The sequence below is a fragment of the Ascidia mentula genome, chromosome 9 (genome assembly GCF_947561715.1).
Source record: "Ascidia mentula chromosome 9, kaAscMent1.1, whole genome shotgun sequence".
Classification (NCBI taxonomy): domain Eukaryota; kingdom Metazoa; phylum Chordata; class Ascidiacea; order Phlebobranchia; family Ascidiidae; genus Ascidia; species Ascidia mentula.
Window position 1 is genome coordinate 2,153,032 of NC_138574.1, and position 21,282 is coordinate 2,174,313.

Here is a 21,282-nt window from a genome sequence, read left to right on the forward strand (position 1 = left end):
ATTTCGTTTATTACTTAGAAACTAAGGTTTCATTACCGCACAGTGGTTTAACGTAATATTTATATCATAAAATAGCCACATACACGAATGTCTCTTGTTAACCCGAAATGGAAATGGAAGTAATATGCTTTGCACAAATTCCTCATTAACCGTGTAAGTGTGCTGATGAGGCATAAATTGCAGCCAGCGAATTCCTTCGCAAATGCCACAGTCTTCATAACTTAGCTCATAGCATTTCTTCGGCGCCATAAGCAGTTGAATTACTGTTTACACAGTTTGCCGCTTTGATAACTTGAAGCTTCAATGACCGTTCAGTCTTTTGTCTGTCAAAATTTACAACGCCGGTAAAGTTTACAAATATGTTTCGAGAGAACAGTGTTTATGCTTACAAGCGTATGGGTTGCAGAACAATTGTCTTGGTTTCGAAAATGTAATCTGTCTATAAAAACTTTGCTGTTTTGCAAGGCATTTAAAAAATTATGTTCCTAATGAACTTATAGGTCATTTCTTTTCTGATAAAATTATGTCTTTGTGATGTCGAATAATCCATGTTAATTTGGTTTTTCGCATTGACAATGATCGAAACGTTTTCAGATGAATTTTACGTCAGGTATACGGACTATTTTGTGTGTCATGAAAATGAATCCAAGTTTACAGTTAAGAACAACTTGCTCCCAGCTGTTTACAAATCGCGACCAAGCCGTTTGCGCGTACGTTCAGCCGGAACCAGAGCCAGAGCCAACCTCAGTTAAGTGTAAACCGGGCATGGTGGTATGACCTATGTGAAAATTACGCTTTGCCGGAGACTTTAAAAGGCGCCATACACAGGACAAATATTAAAAAGTCACCAAAGTTTGCTCTCAAATTCAATGTCCGCTACATCCACTATTACGTCACAAGCAACTATTGCCGAACTGTTTGAACAATGGGTTGAGTCTTTGTTCAGTCAGTGCTTTCAGTACAGCAATTCGTGAATTTTCATCAGGTTTTTCGTGATTTTTGTTCTTAAAAGATTGAATACCGCTACCATTATCCAAAAAGTCAGGTTTTTTTTTATATTGTTGCTAGATCGTTGTTAACAGTAGGCCTATTTGTTTTTTATCACAGGGGACACTTTTCTGTTGCCATCTGTTGGCACTGTTACGTCCCAAAGACCTGTCCGGACAATTTCTACTCTAGTTGATTCAGTGGAACCGCAGCTAGCGTTTCGGTTAAGTTGGTAACTGCGTATTTACTATGTGGCTTTGGTACCAATGAGAACCTTGAAGCTTTGTGGGACAAGAACCGTGTGTTAAGGGAACAGTGCAACATGCTTTGAATAGCTTACGGTCCAGCCAACATTTGGCTTGTTCAACTGGCTTTCATTAGCTTCATTTTCGCGGAGAACATAAGCAAGCGTCCAAGAGTGTTTGTAATCGATATGTAATACTAGTGGAGAGCATTATACCCTGTTACGGGAATTAATGGACATCGCATGCTTAATATGGATGACTGCATTATTATCGAACAACTATTGTTAAAGCAATTTCAGCATTGGTTGATACAAAATTCAGAAAGTGAAGATTTTAGCTTAACCATATCACAGATGTTGCAAGAAATTGTCTTATTTTGATATGACGTCAGGGCATTATATTTACTTCACAGGTGCATAGGCTTGCAAATGACAGAGTTTAAGTAAAATACAACGCTGGGCGACGTTGAAGTAATGCAATGTCGGAACACCTTTATCGACAATGACGTCATCATCATATTTAGGGCCACCCCCTTTAAAAGGTATCGTGTTATGTCTTTAATTTTGTTGTTGAATTACTTTACTTGATAAAGCTAAGCGAAATCTTATGTATGGACAGTAGCGCTAATCATGCTCACCGTTTCGACCTATTAGTTTTCATCAGTACAACTTGACGAAAAATCAGTACAAACTTGACCTAAAAAAATGCCAGGCGAAGATTTTCCAGTGAATTTTCTATACCGAGGTTACAGCACATTAACATTGCTGAAGCCGACACCTGTAATATATGGTTATGTGTTATTCAGCAACCTACGTCACACCAAGCGTCGAAACCATAACATCACATACGTCATCACCTGTGGCCGAGCCAGTAAGTCTACGTCATCACCTAAGAATCTTCTAGCTGAATAATGCGCGTGTGTTTTTGTGTTACACATACACACGCGTATTACCTGTCCTCGAACAAAACTCTTTGTATGTTGTTTAATCTTGTTGGGCAGGACATTCGAGCTGTTGTTTTGCGTCCACCACTTGCCCGAAACAACAGTTATTTAATATTGCAGTTCGGCGCGGTTACGTCGAACACTTCATTCTTATAACAGTGGTTCCCAAAACAAAATTTCAAACAAGTGATTTTGTAAAATCTAACTAAAAAATGTAATAAACAGAACATTAAAAGAATAATATCCCATACTGCAGAAAGCATTGATTTGTTTTATTTATTTGAAGGACGTTTCGGCAAAAACTTGTGCCGCCAGTTTAAATGGTAGCAATATATTGATACTCATAATAAGGCACATCAGATCAAACGAATTCATTTTATCTAAAAAAAAATGTTGACGACCGGTAAACAACTTAACATATACCGGCCGAGAAACACTGCTTGTTTTTATAAAAACGCCGGTCATCCTTGCCGTAAACAAGTGTATAATATGTGTTGTCTGCATGCGCAGATGCCAAAAGAATCCAAATGCAAATATTTTCTGCTCACAATAAAATAAGTTCTAATATAGTACGTTACTCAACGAGTTCCAACTATTATGATTTTTTGGGTTTGTATTTTAAATTCCCTTCACTAAACGGCATTGTCTAATACAGGTAAGCCGATTTTTTCATCGCTCGAACGACAATTTTCATCGCCATTCTCTAAAAGAAAAAGTCCTTCTCCGCAAATTTGACAACACCCGTCGATCACTTACGAGATGGAATCGAGAAATTGAACCGCTAGATGGCAGAAAAGGTTAGTAACACGTGTGCTTCCATTAATCGGTAAACAACAAAAAGGTGTTGTTTTGACACTTCGGTTTTAACGTTTAGCAGCGCTTATTGTAACTAGGAGATTTCCAGCAGGTTTCAGGGAAAACTAAAAGTGCAAAAGAGATGAAAATGTCCAAAAAAACTGTTGTTTGGCAACAAATTAATTGTACACAAAACTGTATTGCACATTTTTATCACGTGGTAAGCATGTTGTTTTTAAAGTTTTGGTTTCAAATAAAAGCAAGTCCCCAAATGTGTTAATTACATTCACTCTGTTAGCCTGTGTGTATGTACAGCTCAGCAAACGTAGAACTAATTTTTTTTTTCTCAACGAAATACCAACTTATTTTTTTTTGTCTGTCAGACCAAGTTTTGTTGTTAAGCCCGCTATCAATGCGTTCCCCACACGCTGGGAATGGATTCTGGTCGTTTCGCAGTGAAGTTACATCACGCAATGCACACATTGGGTGTTTGTTCAGTATTTTCGATATGCAAGGTTTATTGTGCCACGGCGACAGTACCTGGCTGTATCTTTGTGCTGTGGTTCGATGTATGGAATGTCAGCATGTCTATGGTCGACATGTTTTAGCAGAAATTTGTAGTTTTTGTTGGTTGGAAAAGATAACAGAAATTGTCTAGTCATAAAAGCCATGCATTATTATTTTGAAGCACTTTCTGTAATGAAGGTTTTTGAAATGTAAAATCAAAAAGATTTCGAACGTACGAAAGAAATTGTTGCGCAAGATAACACAAAAATCAGCGCAAATATAGATTTATGCATGCTTCGTTATCTTGTAGCAGTCGTAAATGCCGCGCACAAGCACAACTTCACTCAAGCGCAACGGCTATTGTTACGAGACAAACCTCTTGTGACGAAAGAATGTTTCTCGAAGGTTTTCATCAATTATTCACTTGTGGATTAATTCTCGCGTCTCGCTCAAGGGCATGGACTGGTCTGTCGAGAGAAAGTGGTTTAAGTGAGGAAAGTGGCCCAAAGTTGCCCGATAATTAGATTAGGTTGCCGGCGAATCTATTAAGGGGCTGTGCAATTGACTTTGTGGCAGGTTTAAGTGGCAAGTATGTGAACTGTGGCATATGAAGGCGATAATTAGGTGGTCTTAGGTTTGCTGTTTCTAGGATAAGTGACACAAAATGGTACTATTTATGATGGAAAAAGCAGACTTCAAGTAACTATACCCAAACGTTATTTTGTGTTAAAGCTTTATCCAGATAATGGACGTCTTTTTTCTGGCAGGACAATCAGTTAGTGCTTTCACACAAAGGCGAGAGCGGTTGTTAGGTTAAATCGTATTTGTTCTCCCCCTATAGCTATGCCATTTCAAAACACAAAGAAAACGGCACCGAGTCAATACCGGTATTTGAATTATGCGCTGTGGAAACCGGTCCAAACAGGATTATTATGCGAATTTTGAAATAACGTTAGACGATCCAGGATTTAGACGCGTTGGTATCACAGTGGCAGAAATGTGGTACAGGAAACTGTAAGTAACGTTTTGTAGGAAGATGTGTTTTAGAACAGGAACTTTTAACGTGGAGCAATATTTGTTACCTTTTTGCACGGTTCTCGTTGGTGCGCTTTTTCGAAACAAGCTTTTCGTTGGTTTAACTTTCGGATAAGCAACTCCCAAATAACAGTTTTTTAGTAACAGTAATTTACGCTTTTTTGCATAACTAAACAGTGCTTAATTCAAAAAATGCAGTAATGGCTGTAAGTTTGAACCCTTAAAATTTGAAGGTACTTTTGTTAGCTTCATACGTGATAGTGAGTTGCAATTTTACTCCGAAAGTTATTTGAAATTTCATAGCTTTTTGTTGCTTTTTTAGACCTGTTTAATAACTCTGACACGATTCGAAGAAAACTGTTAGAAAACCGCCGACAACTTCAAGATCTTCTCAGTCGCGTGCCGTCACCCATTGTGAGGTCACATTCACCCAAACAAGGTCAGTCAACTGTAACCCACCAGGTAACGTGCTTTTGCTGTTTTTTCTTATGTTGTTGTAACTTGCATACAGAATTCCAGTAGTATATGCTGTTGTGTAATGTTAACAAACTGTATACACTTATTCCCAAATGATTTCAAAATTACACTTTGATTCAAGAAAATCCAATGAAAAAGTACTGTTTTCACCTCATAATTTTACACTGTGCATTGGCATCAAGCAAATGTTGCTGTTATTTGGGATATAGGGCGGGCTTGGGACATTGCGAGTCAGTTGAGACGCTTTGGTTAACGGTTTCAAGTATATTTCCGTTTCTGAAAACCATGACCTTACTTGACGTGTGTAACCTGTATGGTAACACTCGTTTTTGTGTTGCCGAGCACGTCCCCAGCTGTGCATGGTTACAGCATTTAAGCCGAATATGTGTAGGACGTATGGCATAGCCACGCATAATGATTGCGTTAAGTGCTTCGTTCCGGAAGTGGTTTGTTCCGTCAACATCGACGTATTTCGGAAATACCTGTAACGCGATACAACAAACAAACTGCTTGGTGTCACTTTGCAACCGCAGCATTCGTGTACACGTATTGTTTTTCAGTTGACGAATACTCGTCTGAAAAAGCTCCATATCGATAGATAATGTTCAAGCACATAATTGTTGCTGTTTTTTGATGCCATTATTGCTTTAAACTGCAGAACAAGTTCCTGTTATATATTTGCACAAAACTGCAGTTTCCATTTCTGCTGCTATGCCATTGGTGCCAGGGTTTGCTGTCTTGTAAAATATTGACCAAATTTTAACTCGTGGTGCTTTCCGCCTGTTAGCACGATAACTTAATGCTTCGTGATTCAACACCTAAACCTTTCAACGATGTTGATCAAATGGTATTTCAAATGTGGTTTCTTTGTCAATATGTAAACGCGACCAATCGAATAATTTAAATATGCTTTGGGAAGTGACGCCGCATAATATTTTGCAATAAGTTGGAATTCTCGGATACTGTTACACAAAAAGGCGGTTGATAGAAATCCTTTTTGAATGGCAAAGGCGCAAATATTTGGAACTCGTATTTTCTGCAAACTTCAGGCAAATGACAAGTGCGTTTTTGAGGGTCTTTCAATACGGGTTGTGACACCGGTTAACGATTAACTAAACTTCCCATAAATCTTAGTATTACTTGAACCAGTTGCGAACGTGTATATTGAGTTTCGTGGTCTTCGCTAATATTATTTATTATCCAGCAGTACAAGCAATAGAGCCTGTATTTTGTGAACTGCAGACAGGGCCACTGTCTCGACCTAACAGGTTTCATCATTGTATCTTTGGTGTGACTGGTGGTGATCTTGCCAACTAAATATCCAAGCAATAACATCCCTTTGGAAGTTTGCACCTGGCGATGCCGACATGCATAAAGAACATAAACTGGTGCTAAATTAGTTATAGTCCTACGGCAACATGACCAGAGAAATGCCTTCAACGGTGTTGTTGGAACCATGGTTGAAAGAAGTTGCCATTTTGAGGTTACTTTGCTCCTTATTGTGTGGCCAAGGCTGGACTTCCAACCTTTGTGGCAAATATTTGCTCGTTTTGTCTCGGCGGTTGCTAATCTTTCTTCGCAAATTTACTCGGAGTTTCTGGAAACTTCTCGGAAGTTAATTACTATCTCGCTCATCCAGTTTGTGTGGAAAAAATGGCTTCCTTATCCCATAGATATATTTGTTTCAACATCAATATTTACTTTTATTTATTTCTTTCAGTTTTTGGAACAAATAAAAGTAATATTTAGTATTGTGATCTGTCCATTTTGCATCGGTTACTTTATCCAAGTCGTGTGGTACATTTTGCCCATATTAACTCATAGCACGATTTGGAGTTATCTTCGTATATCAGCAAATCCAAGCACACAAGGAGATTATGAGTCATGCAGTATTTCACTGCATTCCATTAAGATGCGTGGCAAAGGAATAAAACCACTATGACACCAAGGCCGTAGGTTTTTAAATGCCAAAAGTCATATTAGGACGTTAATACGACCGAACCTGCTTTCGTCATAGGCTTGTCAAACCACAGATTTGAATCTTGTCAAACCACAGATTTGAGTCTTGTTCGAGCTCTTCAACATTAAAAAGGTCCTGATTGGCTGACAGTGATCACGTGGCAAAGTAGAAATGTTTTTGCTGTTAGTTGATGGCAGGTCAACCTCTTGACTGTTGGGACGAACTCAAGGTTTATCCGAGGCTTTTGATTTGTTGCAAGGGTTTGTTTGCTGCATGGGCGTGTATTATGACAAACATGCGTTGATTTCTGTGTGCTAAGAAGAAACATGTGCACGTATTGATCCGACATTAAACCGCATGTATTTCTGCACGAGCGGGCAGCGGATGTGGAAATCAATCAAGCGGCTTATTTTTGTCCTCACGCCACACATTTATCACTTACATGAAAGTGTAACCACCTGTTCACACCGCAAGGTTACACAAGCCTATGGCTTGCTGTGGCAGTTGCCTTTGAGTAATAACGTCAAATACATTTGCATTCCTTTCTTGGCAAATATTCATTCTGTGTTGTTTGGTAATCGCTTACGAAGAGGTGTTTTCCATTGATTTAACGCAGAAAATAGTTTGGGTGCCATATGTGCCACTGGTATTGACAGAGTTTGTTTGGGTATTTTTGGCTTCATCGTACTCGGTTTAAGACGCACTTGCGGGTACCTCGGTAGGAATGTACGGCTATAAATTTTATAGTTATTACGGCCGTTACAAATAAAATCGATGTACATTCCATTAAACAGACAACAGTTGTCGTTTGGGAGAATCACAAGACGACATGATTATTTTTGTGTATTTATTTGTAATTTAAATTGGGAACCAACTAATTTAGCTCCAGAAATGGTGTTTTTTTGCTTTGGCTATATTTGACTGTAGTGGCATGTAAGACGACTACAGCTACGAAAAAAACGAAATAGCCAGTATAAACAAGATTTTTTGCGCAATATTTAGTCAAATAATTTGGCTTTTAGCAGCGACATTGTGCTTTAACTCCAATAAATCGAATAATCTCACAAGAACGAATAATTTGTGTTGCTTCTGGATACATTTAAAAAACGTGCTACCACAGGTTAAACAACTTGTTGTAGAAATAATCCGCATCCTCTTGTGAGATTACTTTACCGAGCTGACGACTTACACGCTTCGTAGAACCGCAAATCAATATGACGTCATTGTGACGTAACCCGATCCGGTCTGGATTGAAATTTGACCACAGGTTAATTCGTGTAATGGCCCGCCCTGTCGCTACGTCGCTTTAATCTAACCTCGCCGATAAAACCTAAACCACTGTAGTTAGCTCTGCTAGGCGAAGGGATTATGTCATCGTTTTGTGGCGCACTGGAAGTTTGGCGGTTGTGTTGTTTTCGCTGAAACGGTTGTAATGGTTTGTGGAAATGTTAACGCACGGAATAGGGCGCGGTCTGCAACGGAATACTGCTCCCAATAGTGGAAAGTACATTTTACACGTTTTCCACTGTGCTGCTTTGACTTCTAAGCCTGACATCATTCTATATAGTTGCTCAACAATTGATCTTATTCACTGAGATGCACCTTGTTTTGAGTGGTACTTAACTCTTATATGTCTCCAAATGAACTCCAATAGACGTTCAGACATCGCGGAAAATAAAGGGACAAGAAGTATTACATGAGTACACAAATGCCAGCCTGTTATGTGGTTGTACTTTGAATAGCAACCAGTACTACATATCTGTACGGACAGTTTTCCTTTCATGATAGACAATGGGTCTTTTGTTGGTTTATTGACACACATTAGTTCATGTCCGTTTTTTCAAACCACCAAGGCTTCCTGGCGCAAATAGTCTTGTTCCATCACCTTTCAAAACCATCAAAGCCTGCAACCTCGTTTCATCAACCAACTCAAAACCTCATTTCCCAGCAAAAATACGGTTATCGTGCCAGAGGTAGCAGACATCAATAACGCTGTTAGTCTCGCAGAGCCGTCTAATAGAAAATCAGTCAAGTTGAAACAAGGTAATGTTTGCTATCTTCAATGCACGTTGCAAACACCGGATGTTGGTCGACAAACTTTTCCTGGTGAAGTCTCCCGCTATCTTTGCACGGGAAACGATCAAAGGTGCAAACCAACATCTTACACCTCTCATTTTGTACAATAATTTTCGAACGAAAACGCGAAATACCGATTGCTTTTTAAAAAACATATTCGATAAAGAACACATTTTTTGCCAGTTTTAAATATTTCCATCATGGTAAATGCTTACGCCTTTTGTTTTGATAAAGCTGTTGTGTTTTGGACTGCGTTTAAATGTACAAGATTATAGTTATACACGATATTGTTCAAATCATAAAATCTGCTATTCCGTGTTGTGTATCTTTGTGCACAATTGTAATTGGATAGAATTTAAATGGAAACCGGATGTAACGCTCTGTTGGTTACCGCCAATAGTTCCAAGATGAACAACGAAAATATTACCATGAGGTGTCGGATAACCGCAAATCATTGTAACGAAAGTGTTCACGGCCAGCCACCAGTTGCAAGGCATCAAAAACGTTTTTGTCTTCATCTGACGTAAAGCGTTTATCTACAACACAACAAAACGTGCAAGTGTCCTCGTTTGTACCGACGCTGTGGCGACAATTTGTCGATGTCGGGCGTTCGGAAGACCTTTCATCTCCCCCTCACCTGAGACGCCCGCCAACGACTCGTTGATCACGTGTGAAAATACGCGCCTTTTTCGTTTTCCCCTTGCGCTGCGGCCGCTCCACCGTGCTTATATTCCCCATGTGGCCATTGTGATGTTTCAAAGACGTTTGTTGAGTCATAAGCGCAGGTTTGTGGTGTCAGTAAAGGGAGGAGGAGATGATTTCAACGGAAACTCGGATACTTGTTCTCATCAGAGTCCACAGGGAGATATTTGTCTGGACGTTATGTCATGGTAAAAACATTCCACCACCAATTGTTCGAGTAAGCATTGTTTCGTCATTTTCACAGTAGCAGTGTTTTTAGCTGATAGGTCAATATTTGTGTTCGGTTAGTGTCACAGGAAAAGTCAGAATGTGGTTAAGAGCAAGTGGTTTTGTGTATTTCCGCATCAGTCTATGCATTGACGCGAAAATTTAGTTAAAACGGTAACGATATTTCGACGTCATCGTAGTGTCTTTATTAATGAACCCAACAGTGTTTTGACGAAAATGTTCATGAATTTGTGAATTCAACATATAATCGGGTATTGACCTAGGTTTGACGCGACTTCGTATTTTCCAATTTTAAACAATCGTGGGTACCACACTTGTGGGACACATATACGTAAGCGACTTAAGAAACAGGGCCGCTGTTTTTGTGTAGAATAACCACCTACGCCCAAAGCCCGTTTGCTCATGAATCGGAAGTGGGTAGGGACCCTCGGTTATGCGGTCTCACGCCCAACTTGTTACAAAACCACTGAACAACTACAGTCGTGCCGTCGGTTGCGCTTTGAAGATCCAGAAATCGCCTCCTGTCGCCTTGCTCCACGGTTCGCATTGTGTCGTCACTGTCGCTGTATTGTGACGTAGGGCGCAAGGGCTTTGTCGTCTCGAGTGGGTCGGTAAAGCGGCGAAATGGCGAGTGCTACTAAGGTTGAACTGTAACGAATCGAACTTCCAGTGGTCGACTTGCTACTCCCTCGTCATTCAAAATGAATGGCTTGGATTGTTGATTCCTGATTGTCGTCAAATTTTGCCTCTCCCTGATGGAGATGCTTGTTTAATGTCAAAAGTGTTGCTAATTTTGGGAAACCTTGTGGAGCGTGGGTGTTGGGCATTAAGGTGCAGCGATGTAGGACTCCTTTAAAAGGTTCAATTGTTTGTGCTTGTCATTGTAAATCCTTATACTAAAAGTGCATGAATTTGATCTTCAGAATTTATAGGCCGTTAAAAAGAATACAATGCACTTTTGTAGAATATTGGAAGAACGTGTCTGGTGGGACATTACAAAATAACGTTACCGCGTCTCATCTTTCTAAATGCCATAAAACACACCGTTTATCGCACAGCATATCACCAACTTAAGCGGCCTAAGAGTCAAAGTTGCAATTTCCGCCTTTACGAAAATATCATCATAACCCTATGTGACCCAAACCCTCTGCCATTAAAATCGCAGACAGTGATTTAAAATAACAACCCGGCCCCGTGATTTCGCGACGCAACCTGATCCATTGTCTGCTAAACCGTGAAGATGATGGCAGTTATTCTTAGTCACGGTCTGGACGGCATAGCGCCTACGCCTTGTTTGGTTTTGCTGCCTATTCGCCTTAACTTCTCCTAGCAACGCACCTGCTTATTGTTACGTCGAATGATGTCACAAGTAGCCGTCAAGAGTTAACTGATAGGCCACGTGGGGTGTGTCCAAAACCTACCAAACTAATATGAAATATGAATTAGTGTGTGTGTGACAAGCAGGTATTGAACAATTTTGGTCGATCGTTTGTTAAAATTAATTTAAATCAACTTTTCGAATGCACCGGGTATTTAAACGTTTTCTCTGTCATTAAAGGTCAGACTAAATTGCGCAAACCCTCGCCCTAAAACAACATATTTTTGCTTCAAACGCCCTTTAAGTCCTTCCCGTGTTTGTGTTCCAAACAAGAAACAAAGGCCTCAAGAATTGCATTAAAGATCGCCGACTCGACAAAACTTAAGATATTTCTCCCGTAATAGAGGTGCCAGGAAATCGTAAACCACGTTTTACAAACCCTTACCGCGAAACCAGGCCAGATATCGCTGACCTGAGTCATTTATCTTCATCCTAGTTGCTGTGTCAGTTCACCAGAGTTTCGACTTGTTTTGCCCGGACAACTCAACTTCCCATTTGCTTACCGAAGGTTGGTGTTTTGGTGTCCCCCACCGCTTGGTAAATACAGACGGTTACGTCACTCCCTCGCTAAGAGCCACTTGCCTGTGTATGATAATGGCGAGGTGAGGGTATGTGACTGCTGTCAGTTATTGGTAGGGTGTTCATTCTAGGTTGGTATTGAAGATTTTCTTGTGGATCTGCATACTTTGTTTTACGTGAAAATTTACACAGCGTTTGCGGGTTTTTCATGCAATGTCCAGGTATATTGTTAAACGTTGTCGCTTTTCTATCAAACTACCAAGTCTGTCTTATGTGCTTTCATTCTGTTAAGCAAAAATTAGGCTGATGTCTAAACTATAGGTGAATATATATGTTGCGTAATTAAGGCATTTAATAGACTTTGCCTAATTTAAAAGTCGAGCGCTAATAAAACCTCGACACGTGGACGCCAAAAGACATGTTAACAACGCGGCCAAAGCAGTCATAAACTGCCATCAGCAAGCAGCAAGTGCTGCTATCAGCATGTCAATACTTCACTGAGCGTAAGCAAACACAACTTATTGAAGGTTAACAAAAGAATTTCGGGAAGTCTCTTTATCATAAACCTCTGTGTAAGACAGGGTAATGTGCAATTGTACATTTCTAATATCACGTTCTTTTCGGGAAATTTAAGGAACTCTTGCCTACGTGGTATTTGTGGTATAGGTGTGTCGGGCCCCGTCAAAGGCCGCGTAATAAGAATCCAATATGCTTAACGTGTTTGATCGAGCGTTGGAATCGTGCCCAGAGCGTTCGGGGACGCGAATTGTCCGCACTTCAATTTAATTTCAATTTATCCACCGGCAGTGATTTAATCTAGTTTTTATGTATTGTTGAAAGTTCACTGGGCAGAACTATGCAAAGTTAATACAAAACTAATAGATAAGAATAATAAGGGTTGGGTTACAGTTATAGCTGTTGCTCGCTATACAAATTTTTATTGCTGGTTGCTAAACTCAGCTTCCATCAGTCGTGTATATTTTATTGTCCAACGGGTCTTTCGCTTATTGCTTCGTGTAGCGGTAAAACGTACAAGGCGACGAGTTACAGGTTAGGTAGGCCTGTATAATCCTCTCATCACTCGCAGTTTAAACAGGAAGGGGTCGACAGCGTAAGCCCCTATCCCTATTTTAACAGTTCAAAAGGTCGTGGTTCATGTCTCGCAGGCCTTTTCACGTGGTAGTGTGAGATGGAAGCTCGTTAAGTGTGTGTTCTGTCGACTGCCAGCAGTAACAAATGCAGTGCTTAAAACTTGAAAGGTTATGTTTTGTTAGGCAAAGTGTTAAAGTGAGATATAAATTGTGCTTTAACACGAAAATAAAACTATTTCTTCAGCAATAAAAACAGTAAAGGCAGCATTGCGCCATACAACCTCAATGCTTTGTTAGGCTCATAACTATCAATACAAAATTTCCACCAGGAATTATTTCAAATTCATTTAAAATTGATCCTAATGGTATACAGCTAGCCCTGTAGCAAGGTCATCATAAATGCTGGACCTTTTCGGAAAATCTTTCAATGCTTTATTCTCAGTTAATCGTTTAATTCGCTCAACAACAACAGGATTTATGAGTTTCGGGGTGGATTACTGTCTGTTTTCATTCCTGAATACAAGGCTTTGAGGGCCATGAATCGGAATTAGCAGTAAGCGGGCAATAAAATCGGGAGCTTTAGGCATAAGTCAATAAGGCGGACATGCCTGTTAACGTAGGCTTGCTCAACGCGATGCGAGGAACGACTTCTAATGTTTGGGCAACGCGCGCACCTTATGCAAACATTATTACCGCAGTGGTTTTTGTTGAGTTTCGAGGCAACTGTGTTTCCTTAACAAATTGCTAAGTTAGTTCCAGTGTTTCACTCTTAATTTTTCTTTATTTTGTAAAAAATTTGAACAAAAATTGTTTGCTTTTATTTTGAAACTTTTATATTTTTTTGATAATTTATGAGAATCTTGTTTGGATTAGAATCCTATAACTGCTCGTATTGATAAAAGTTCCCACAGGAACATAGCGACTTTGCCACACAATTTGCCAATGTTTCTCTATCGTTTACACAAACAACATCCTAAGTCGATTCATTCTCACAAACTGAACCGGCGAGGTTCTTACGGTTATCATGTCATCGATTAGTTATTCCTAGTGTAGGTCCAGTCTTACATCTGTAATTGTGCATCTCGCCGTACGTGAATCATGTTCTTCAATCGTCAGGTGCTTTCAACCAGCCCTGGGAAAGCCTGCACACTGTTTGTGACGTAACAATGTCAACAAATTCATTCGTGGTCTCTTGGGAGAGCGGTTATACCTCGATGTAGTCTGTTTAATAGATTTGACATTTTGAGCATGGCAAGATATGGGGAGCTTAACATTTAGACTTTGGCGAATAAAGTGTAGTTGCAGTGGACATAGGTAAGCTTGTGTGCGGGCCAGATTCGGCTTTCGCGATAGACACAAACACTCAACATGTGAATATGTAGGTTTTCTGAATTACTCGTATTGTCTTGCCACATAAAATACGCATACACGTTGAATTACTGAACATCCTCTTTTGGCCAAAACAGTTACTGCGGGATGTTGTTTTGGTTAAAAGTAGACGGTAAACTGCATAATTAGCAGCCATTGTATTCTTACTCTGATGCAAATCAATTTTTGTGCAAGGAACAAATTTATCGGTTGATAATCCGTTCTTACCAAAATCGCGTTAAATTGGCAACATTTGTTCTATTGTTTGCAAACCGCCTGCAAACGATTACAGCAGGTCTCGTGTACCATTGCAGTGAGCGACGCAATAATGACCATTGTGACGTCAACAAGAGGATTCCCTTTTGCAGCTGGTTGCGAGCCGCGGTCAGTAGAGCACGTCGCGCCCTACGTAACAATTGACCCATTGTTGCGTCGCGAAGTGCGCGGGTAGCCGTCGTGAGAAAACGCGGCGGGGAAAACGAAAATAGAAATAATATCTGAATTAGCGGCCAACGGTTAGTTGTGGATAGCTATAGAATACAGGCTTGGCCATATCGATTTTTAAATCCCAAAACGTTGGTTCTTGTGGAGTGTGGTATCACATGGAGTCGGCTGAACAATGAGAGTACTTGAAAAGCGCCACTGAGGAGTGCTCATGAACGAAAAGGACGTATTTTGGCGGCAGACTGCGCCGGGTTCGCGTCTATGGGTTGTTGTTGTGATTCTGTGGTGGGTCGATGATACCTGTTGATTCTCGCAAACTCGTTTAGTAATGCTTAGTTGTCCGACAGGCAGTTGGTTTGCAGTAAAAGGTTTTCTTATTTTGCATTTCGAAGTAGACTTGTTTGTACGATTACAATCCCTTTTTTATAAGCAAAAATTTCCACAATCGTTTTACGGTAATAAACGGTTTAGGTTTACGACTATTTTATCTAATTTAGTCCTGTTTCTGATCACCGTTGGCTTGATTGCGTTTGTTTTGTAAAAAGGACAGATTATACGTTCAGTTGCTGCGCGTGAAAGGACCTTCAGTTGAATTTACTGTGTAGTTTTACCGGATAACTTGTACAATTGAACATGTACGCATATAATACAAACTTTTACTCATAGCATGGTAGGAGGTAACAGACGTTCGATGCACATCGGAATCTATTCGACAATTTGCAGTTGCTAATTACTTCGTCCGTCCTTTCAAACACAGGTCGCAGACGTTAATTTGCACCTTCTCTAGTGATTGACTTGTTAATGGCAGTGTGTGGAAAACGTTGTGTCTTGAAAGTGTGTCGCTTGTCTGTGGTCTATAGTGCGCCCTGACATGCAAAATCACTTTCACTTTTTCAGGTATTTTGTTAGCTCAGCTTAACGATGCATAGACATCTTCTCTTACATTTTTAGTAGTCAAGAACATGTAAATTTAGTTTGATTTTTTTTTTGCTTTTTGTTAGACTGTTTGGATTCGTAATACTTATGATAATGACGAAAAGTTCTTCTCTGGCAATAAGCAAGTGAATTGAAAGTCAATCAGTCTTACACCTACATCTCATATATTTGGTGCTTACGTGTTATCGTACAATAGATATCACTGATATTGGCTTTTCTGTTTTTAATGGAATCGCGTGCCAAACACATTATCATGACCATATCGGCCTCGTTAGCACGCGCGGCGCGCAGCGTTTGATAGATCCACTCATTCTTATGTGATTAGCCTCGCGGCGGGTGACCAATCAGCGCAGGTGTAAGGGCTGGGAAACGAGGTGGATACACTTGGCAAGTGTTGAAACTTATCCCGTACGGTTGGCACCTCAGTGTCATTGCTCGTGTGCCGCAGAGCTGACCGACATAAAGCTGCCTTGTTGTGTTTAGAAAGTGTCAGTCGCCAAACAACCGCCAGTGGGAAGGGTGTTCGAGGGTTTCAGCTTTCAATAATGTTTGCAATGGTCAGCAAGGCAGAACAAACACGTTTGGTGAAACCTTGTTCACAGGAATGTAGTATGCAAAAGGAATGCACTTGTGAGTCTGCAGTAGCAAAGAAAACTAACAAGTTGGAATTATTGTTTATTTGGGCATATGCACACCAGAAACGGTGATGGATTTTGTTTGGATGTAATGTGTTCGAATGTACCTCATAATACTACAGAGAGTCATTGTATGTGTCCTTGTGTGATAGAACCCAGCAGATAACCTAGTATTGTCAAAACTATACCAGGCATGTAATAATTGTTGTCGTTTCTTCCAATAGCGAACTCTTTACAGTAGCGCTTGCATTGTAACATTTACACATACCCTGCACACGAAACGTTGATAAATGCTGTTACAAGAAACAGTCAGATCCCCAGCTCTTGGAATGCCAAGCATAGATCAAAATAAATGTATGACTTCACCGGACAAAGGTAACCACGTCACCGATCTCGTGATGTACTTCATATGGAAAATACTCATATTTTTAAATTTTGAACATTTGATTTCGTCAAAATTTACGCTCGGTTAGATTCACGATGTTGTGACTCATCTATTGTGACGTCACAAGTGGTCGGTTCGAATGCGGTCGACCTTCATTCGCAATACATCAATATTTTGTTAGTCGCGTTGTCGTTGTTTATAAACAAAGGCAATCCAAGCTTTTTCTGGAAGTTGCAACGATAGTTTGTTGTACATATAAGCTAAGAAATAGTATGTTGTGTGTCCTGTGTGATTGAATGTAGCATTTCATTAAAATTTGGACATTCACGAATATTTTGATAACTTTTGTTTGTATCCCTCTCCCAGCACACTTTTTGTCGTTAAAATTCAGAACTGGCACAAATGTAAAGACCCTCATTAAACCTATGTAAATATACTTGACAGATTCAAAAGACGCGCCAAAGTCGCCCATCCATGACGACCACGTGACCGCGATTAGTCCGATTAGGTCCGAAAAGTCCCGAAGTTTGCACACTTCGTTGAATTCAGACGACAGTTCTTCGTCCGATGAAGATCTGCGCGAGCCAACTGCAGAGTCTCCCCCAAACCTCTCTGACGAAGATTGGTAAGTGACGTCACCGTATGATGACGTCAAAAATGTTTATCATAGTAGACAGGAAATAAATAAACTAAATTAAAAATGCCAAATATGGTTTACAAAATATTAGCCTTTAGTAGTGTTAAGTTTCCGACTGATCCAGGCCAGGACATGCCTTCCTACCTTTAAGTATTTAGTCTGTAAGCTTTTAGCAACTTTCTTTGAACATGCTTTGTTTTGTTTAGCGGTTTCCCACCTACTCGAGAATTCAAGCGAGCTCTTCCCCCGACAACCTTTACCAGCCAGGCTTCAAAAAAGTGCCTCGTCAGCATCGCACGCACGTCATCGCGGGCGAATATGCTGACTCACCGCAAGGCGAGCAACGGATCACCCCCCAACCCGCTTTATGAAGCGGCCAAACCCCGACCCCCACCACGTGCCCATACTCGTACCACTGAAAATCCAAAAAAGCGAGATGATGTTATCACTTCAGTGGTGACGTCACAGGAACAACCACAGGAAATTATTACTCTCCCATACGTGTCACGTGGAAGCTCTGGTAATTGGCGCTCGTCAGATATTAGCAAATTACGTCACAGCAGCAGATCGCATAGCGTCACCGAGAGCAATGACGTTGCTGACAATCAAAAGGAAAAGTCCATCGCACCTGTCAGCCAATCGAAAAGCGACACGTCGCCGAGCAGGTTAACACACAGCAGTAGCGGATACTCGAGTCCTGGAAGCAATGTTGGAACCTCTTCTTCCTTATCTGCTTCATCGTCAAACGCATCGTCCTCATCCTCACGCTCTCTAGCGCTACCAAAGAGCCGTTTCGGACACACCGAACCGGACGGTGGAGGGCGCCTAAGTGCTACGCCGGAACCCACCGCCGAGCAAAAACCAGAAACATTGATAGAAGGTAATGAAGAAAACGATGACGTAACTGAGGGCGTGACGTCATCGCTGCAGGGCGATGAGGACGTATTTCCTGTAGCTAGTTGGACGGAGTCTTCGGAATATAGCGCGCTAACCACCTCTAAAACAGAAAACTCCGAAATCACATCGACAATGACGTCAACGAAACATGATGACGAAACTGCGGTGACGTCGACTGACACGTCACGTTTAAGCGTTGTGGACGAAGTTACGCGGGAAAGATCGCAAACCCTCAAGCATGAGAATATGTAAGTTCAATTTGTTGTTTTTATTTCTACATTTTTCGACAGAACTAGATTTTTGTAACCTCAGTTGTAAGATGTCCGTGCAACGGGACAGGCGAATATCTACAAACACAAATAAAATCTTTAGTCCTTTGGAATAAACCTACTAAAATCGTCCTATAGATGTATTTTTTAATGTGCTTAGCAGTTTTTGTGTTACATTTTAAATACCGTCACTCAGGAATGTACGATGCACTAATATCATAATGTTAATTTGAAGACAATATCTGCTTTCACAGAATCTCGATGGTCGAACCGAGATCCCAAACCTTGAACTTCCGACATCTCAACAAACCAAGCGGCAGCTCGGTGAAGATGCGAATACCCGGCGTTGGACGCTCGAAAAAAGCTCAGGCGGCTTCAAGGAACAGTTTGGCCTTCGCGCGACAAGCCAGCTCAGCCCTCGAAGCCGTCCGCGAGCCCAATGTCGAGAAAAAGAAGCCAGTTAACAAAAGTCCTGTTGTGGAAAAAGACGTGAGAAGAGCTGCCTCACTTTCCCCCAAAGCATTTTCGCCTCAAAATTCGTACATCACGGAATCCGAGTTATCGGCCTCTATGGCCAACCTGGACAAGATTGGAGCCATGGGCACCGGCCCTCAAGTGGCGCCACGGACTTTTAACACAGTATCGGGTGCCACTGGCCGCCACATGGCCGAAAAGAGCCACTTTTTTGACGACGAGCATTCAATGAATGCAAATAACAACAACGCTGGTGGACATTACAGCTCTCAAAGATCGGTTTGCACCGATTCTATGTGGTCACTCAAGTAAGTTTTCAAAATTGAATTTCATTTTTGCAATTTCACGTGGCTTTGACTGTGCAATATGCTTAAAATTGTGCTGATTCCTTTCCTTCTAAACCAGACTTGGGATTTTAGAATTTAAAACAGTTTGACTTTAAGATCGCTGAAATCTTTCAGTCTGGCACCTTTATTTTTCCTCATTGCTTATTTTTTGTACAGTCCAACTCCCGACAGCGCTCCCTATCAACAACCAACGCGCAAACCCTCACTTCGCAACCGACTTAAAGGTGCTTTCAGCTTCCAGAACATTCGGCGAGCAATCAGCACTGAAAAGCTCGACGAGACTGAAAGTTACAAGTACGTTAACAATAACAATGAATAAAACGCTTCTGAATGCATTTCTTACTTCACAATTGTCTTTGTTTACTAACAATGAATAAAATAGTTCGCAAAACTATTTGTTACCATACAATGGTGTTTTTTCTCACACAGCCAGCGGTCTGCCAGCAATTGTTACTTAAACGAGTTCGACGAACAAATTCCAGTCGCCCAGCCCCGCAAAAAGTCTTCCGGGGAATCTGGGGGCCCCGCTGGTCTCTACAAGGCACCGTCTATCTCGTCCATATTCAGCACGGTGCGCATGCGCAAACGCAAGTCACGTGAACGGCGAGCAAGGATGAGGAACACGATCGCCGTGGTCAATAATACCGAGCATTACGACCCTGTCAGGTATGGATAAATTAACATGACGATTGGTTGACCAGCTTGCGTTGCTGACATTTTATTTGGCGTTTGTCAACGTTAATATAAACTGTCATTGTAGGCCTTTTCGTTTCACAAAATAATTTAAATTTACCAAGAAATTATTTTCATGTACAACAACGGAATACTTGGTATTTGCCACAAATTTGAAGATCTTTCAATAATTCCATTTTACATTTGATCTGTTTACTCAATATCTCTGTATTTTTTCACAGTGAGAAACAGAGGCCAAATTCTGTCCACGGGGTGTCGCAGTCGAAGCCAGAAAGTGTTGGAACCCCAGGACACTTTAGGTGAGTTTAAACTGTTAAAAACCCTAATACCTTAATTACCTTGTACGAACTGGATAACTGTGCGTTTTTATTAGAAATACGTACTTGTTTACGTTTGAATTTATCTCACATTAAACTATTGTTACGTCACAGACCAATTGGAAAGGTGTTGCAAATGGATGCGAGACAGGGAACACTTTTGATCGAGATGATCAGACAGCCTTCTGTACCCTATAGTTTCTACCTTGCAAGAAGAAAAGGCAGCGGCGATAGAGGAAGTACGTAATAATGACCGTGACGTCACGTGTTGGATATTCAGTTAGATTATCGTAGATACAAACCAAACTACATAAAATTACAGAAACACAATCCTAGCATACAATTTTGTAACTTTTCTTATTGTTAACTTTATAATTTCAGGTGTGTTCATCTCAAGTCTCAGTGACAGTTATCCGGACAAAATGTACGCCGGCCTTATGAAACTTGGCGACGAAATTACGCAAATCAACGGAAAACCTGTACAAGACCTTCCCCTCAGTCACGTTTACGACCTCATGCTCGAAAGCGAACGTATATTGTTACGTATAAAACCCTCCCAAGTCCACGCTGTGTGATGTCACAAACATTTCAGTGGCGTCAGAACGTCTTTGATTGCGATCAATTGCTGGCCGGAAGCGAGTCACGTGGTGGGCGCTGGAGCAATGGGAGGCCGTCTACAAGTTGAAGAATGTCCTGTCCCCAATCTAAACATCATTAATGATGACGTAATCCCGCTGGCGGGCGATATTGAAATGTGCAATTATGAATGCTGTTGGCTTTGCAAAAAGACTATCCAGTTGTGTATGTAATTTGTGCAAACCAGCTATTAGTTTGTTTTGTTCGCCCTATCGTGCTTTGCGTATTTTCTTTCCATTCCACTGATCTGTTAAACCCTTCTCAATAAATTAAAATTCATTTCTTCGAAAAGTTGTAGCTC

The 21,282-nt window shown here is 40.8% G+C and overlaps 1 protein-coding gene across 3 annotated transcripts; it reads left to right on the forward strand.

Annotated features, from left to right (window-relative positions):
- Positions 1-1,643: 1,643 nt before the first annotated feature.
- Positions 1,644-21,266, forward strand: LOC145913507 (uncharacterized). Of its 3 annotated transcripts, none has more exons than XM_083001202.1 (12): positions 1,644-1,773; positions 2,038-2,108; positions 2,828-2,972; positions 4,835-4,951; positions 17,156-17,336; positions 17,555-18,493; positions 18,769-19,296; positions 19,492-19,629; positions 19,765-20,001; positions 20,250-20,327; positions 20,460-20,584; positions 20,727-21,266. In XM_083001202.1, the coding sequence occupies exons 1-12, from the start codon at positions 1,734-1,736 to the stop codon at positions 20,918-20,920; spliced, it is 2,793 nt and encodes a 930-aa protein (XP_082857328.1). In that variant the 5' UTR covers positions 1,644-1,733; the 3' UTR covers positions 20,921-21,266. The 3 variants fall into 3 exon arrangements, with proteins under 3 accessions (XP_082857328.1, XP_082857327.1, XP_082857329.1); XM_083001201.1 differs by having other exon boundaries at positions 2,038-2,102; positions 2,831-2,972; XM_083001203.1 differs by lacking the exons at positions 1,644-1,773; positions 2,038-2,108; positions 2,828-2,972; positions 4,835-4,951 and adding an exon at positions 16,556-16,701.
- Positions 21,267-21,282: the final 16 nt, after the last annotated feature.